Below are 4,427 nucleotides of genomic sequence, written 5' to 3' on the forward strand. Positions count from 1 at the left end.
TCCTCTGCCCGCAGCTGCAGGACCGAGCTGCAATAAGATTCCAAGAAAAAGATACAATGTTACAGATGCATTTATTTCGAAAATTGGTTAAAGATTGTCAGTAATTTTGATTAATTTACTTGCCAATCACGTACGAACATTGAGGCTTGGGGCGCACTTGTAATTTAAATGCAATTCAATTGACGACGACTGCAACGCTGACTGCAGCAGCGACTGCGACTGCGACTGCGACCGCAACGCAATGCGGGCCGACTCTGCGTCGCCTTTAATGTTGTCATATGCACCTCAAACTCAATTCGATTCAATTAAAGACAATTACAGCCTTATGACAAATAATCTACAATCGATTTGTGTTTCATTTGTTGCCCGACTCTTCTCTCTTTTTGCTCCTCTCTCTCTCTCTCTCTCTCTCTCCATCTGCATCCCTGTCGCTTGTCTTTTGCATTTCTTAGTGCATTTCGCTGTCTGCATACAATTAAATTGTCCTCAAACGAATCAATTGATTTAAATTAATTGCATTTGCCGCAAAAGAGTCGCAGCATTCACTCACTTACTCATTCAGTTTGTTAGTCAGTCATTCAGTCAGTTTGTCAATATGTCAAACTGTCATTTTGTTAGTTTGCTTGATGAACTGACTTCAGTTATGAGTGCAATTGCCGCCCAGTTGGCGCCTTTGCATGTTTAGCTCTTAATTAGACCAAGAATTTCTTATCTCTTGGAAAAACGTCAAAGTTCAAGGGGAAAATGTCGAGAGAAAGCAGACAAGCATAAGAAATTTGAAATTAATATGGGAAAGTTGATAGAGATTCCTTTATACAGAATGTAAATGATACTTGTGAGAAACATTCATTGTAGATCTTTTCGCAATGTTTGATGATAACCTTAAGATTTTTACAAATTACTATTAAAATTCTCAATATAGAAAAGGTTTTGAGATGTGTAATAAATACGACAAAATATGAAAATAAAATTTTTTTTACTCTTCATAGGTTAAAGATGTTCAATAAAAGATACATATTCTATTAATTAAACGGAGAGAAGTAACAGCCTTAAATTAATATGGAATAAACGTTCGTAAACGAAAGAAAAGTGAAAGCTGGAAAAAAAAATATCATTGATTTCTTAAGATGTTCCCATAGGTGATTTCTTTATTATTAGAAGGCATGTTCCATGTTATTATTATAAGCCAAGTATATTGCTTTGTGCAAACTAATAAATTAAACAGAGTTATTTCCAAGGCTGCAAACCAGTTCTTAACCGAACCTCGTAAAACCGATTCGGTTTGGGTATTTAAGCTGCCCGAACCGGATCATGAACCGAACTTTTGAAATTATTTACTTTGCGAGCTCGAACCTAAACCGAACCGCTTTCTAAAATAAAAGGTTCGGTTCGAAAATAAAAATAACATAAATATTATGGTTTTCTAATATTACTCAATTATTTGAGATTTCGGATTAAAATAAGTCATATTTAAATCTTTGAATAAATTGAATTATCATCAAAATTTGATTTCTTAAAAAAATGTTGGAAAAAAGGCTAACAATAAAAAAAATTGTTTATATGAAATTGAACCAAGGTTCGAACCCAAACCTTGGGTTCAGGTGGCATATAAACCAATTCGACACCAGACCGATTTCTTGCTCTATGGCTCAAGCCGCCGAACCGAACCTTTAACAAAATTTTGGAGGTTTGCAGCCATGGTTATTTCTGAAATCATGAACTTGTATTTTCTAAATTTAAGTACTTTATATCTTCCCCTATATCTTCGCCGCAACAAATTTTACCAAATTCAACAGCCTTGCTTTCATATCTCCCAATCTAAATTCCTGCCATAAAATGTTTAATTTTTTAAATCTTAATAAATATGCTAGATTACAGCAAATCTCATATCTCCCCACCTCTAATGAACTATTCCCTAGTCTATCCTCCTCTGCAAATAGAGCTATATGACAGTCCCATTAAAATTTCAAAAATCAATTTCAGAAATAGCATTTTGATTTGATTTACATTTAACACCCCGGGGTCAGTCAACATATTCCAGTGTGTGGATACGTATGTATGAATGTTATATATATAAGCAGGTAATATGCATGGCTTGGAACCTTTGGGCCACACCATTAAGCCTGAAATGCTTGGCGGATGTGAGTTCTGGCCCAGGAACAGTGCCCGCAAAATGTGCATGGACTGATGTACGGCTATTTAATACGCCCAAATAATTCAGCATAAATTATTCAGTGGAAATTAATTCACTAACAACAGTGTATAACAGTTACAGGGTAACGGTAACAGCTAACGGCTAACGGCACCTACCATTTCCATCGTTAGGGGGCGCCACTAAAATTTAACACTGTTGGGAGTCAGGCTGAGGCAGAGGCCGCATGTGCAACATTAGACACGAAATGGCAATTTTCCATTTGGCAAATGAGTTTTGCGGTAGACGGACTCCAAATATAACAATTATGCAAAATTACAAATTCTCACAATTCTAATGGAATGCTCTGGTCAGGTTGTTAGCGGGGAAATGGGGAATGGGAAATGGCAAATGGGAAATGGGAGTTGGGATTCTGATCCTGGCCATGGGCTGCAGATGATGTCATGGCTGACTAAATGGAAATTTATTGGCGCCACGTTGTACGCAGCTCGGGGACGCAGCTGGCTGCGTTGGAGCAGAGGCGGAGCTCTAGGGGGAGGATGGTGGAATAAGGGAATTACCGAGAATAACCGCCGCATTCGCATACCCGTCCTCCTGATGCCGTTAAATTATTTTGCGTGTGTAAATTTGGCGGAAATAGTCTGTAACATGATATGCTAACACTTGTGGTCCACAACGGGGCAGCAGCGTGTGGCAGGTGGCATGCCACAAGCAGGGTATAAGAGAGAGAGAGAGAGACGGGGAGAAAGCGTCGTGTGCAGGCCATAAATAAAATTCATAAAGTTTTTTAACAAATTTACTCAAATAAATTAAAATGGCGCAAGGAAGCGGCAACAAAGTGTTGTTGTATTCATGAGTTTTGAATGGATTCGCTGTTTGGGCGCCCAAAATCCATATGAATATGTATGTGTGTGTGTGTGTGTTTGTGTGTGAGTGTGTGTGTCTGGACGACCATCAGCTGTAATGTGTCATGTAGAAGTATGCACACAATTAATTTTAATTGCAATTGAAATTGAAATAAAACTAGAATTGCGAGCACAGGAAATTGCGAATCCAACAGTCTAATGTGAAAGCAAACATTCTGTAATTTTATTCCCAAATGTTTTTCACAAACTATATCATAAATTGATGAGAAACATGTTCAATATACATGTACTAATATTTACATAAAAGGGCATTAAAAGTGCACAATTTTTTGTTTCGTAAATTGATTATCTTTTTAAGTTAACATAACGAGATGTTATAGTGTTTTAATAATATATAAAAGCATCTGTAGGATATGAAAATTTATAGTAGTACGTGAAGCTCTTACTTTCTTAGATATTTGCTTTTACAAATATTTATAAGCCTTACTCAAAATCGTCATCGAACTCAAAACTTGTTCCTAATAAAATTTGATAGCTTGAAAAAATTACTAGAATATTTACAATTTTGGATACAATTCTTAAATTTAAAGTCAATTTGTAAAAATTATGGTATTATTCAGTATATTTGGAAAATAACAAACGACATTGAAAGTTTATATCTAAAGAATAATCTGGAAACTCTCTTCAAAATCTCTTCAACTTGCAATAAGTTTCCATTACAATTTATATACAATTTTTTTATAATATTTTCAATTTGTTTCCCATTAAACTTTTAGTTTGTCAAAATGTGCTAAGAGAGAGTATTTTAACTTTCACCATTCAATTTTATTTTAAAAGCATGGTAAATCAAGTGAAACACTTGGGATTTACAATCATTTAAGGCAACATATTTATCAGTCATTGTTTGTAATTGACTCACTTCAAACTGAAAACCTTCCTGAGTTATAATGAAGTTGTTGGCAGTAGCTTTTCTGGTTCTCAGCATGTTTTATATAAACTTGGCAGCAAGAGGTTGATATAATTAACTAATTTTTACTATTTATATTAAAACTCTTTATTTTAAAGATTACAACTGTAAGCTGACCAATATTGAAAATGGGAATTGTAGTGTTCGATTTGAACGGTGGAGTTATTCAGTATCCGAGAGTAAATGCATGTTTATTAAGGTTGGTGGATGCCACATGACGGTAAATCAATTCAAGACCAAGAAGATGTGCGAAAGGAAGTGTATGCCTCAGAGGAAGAGGACATTGGATACAGATATCAAAGAGACTGTTGGAAACGAAGAAAATTAAAAACTAAAATTATAATTTGTTGTGACTTTTGAAATAAGTGAATTCATCTAGAGCAAAAAACTGTGAAGATTTGCAATTAAAATATGTGACGGTAGATAAAGATATTAGTACTTT

General features: G+C 35.1%; 1 protein-coding gene across 1 annotated transcript; it reads left to right on the forward strand.

Moving 5' to 3' along the window:
- Positions 1–3,936: 3,936 nt before the first annotated feature.
- LOC117781097 (trypsin inhibitor-like) lies at positions 3,937–4,427 on the forward strand. The gene is made up of 2 exons (XM_034617812.1): positions 3,937–4,029; positions 4,084–4,427. Exons 1-2 carry the CDS (start codon positions 3,966–3,968, stop codon positions 4,311–4,313), a joined length of 294 nt encoding a protein of 97 aa, XP_034473703.1. The 5' UTR covers positions 3,937–3,965; the 3' UTR covers positions 4,314–4,427.

Source organism: Drosophila innubila, assembly GCF_004354385.1.
Source record: "Drosophila innubila isolate TH190305 chromosome 2L unlocalized genomic scaffold, UK_Dinn_1.0 4_B_2L, whole genome shotgun sequence".
NCBI lineage: Eukaryota > Metazoa > Arthropoda > Insecta > Diptera > Drosophilidae > Drosophila > Drosophila innubila.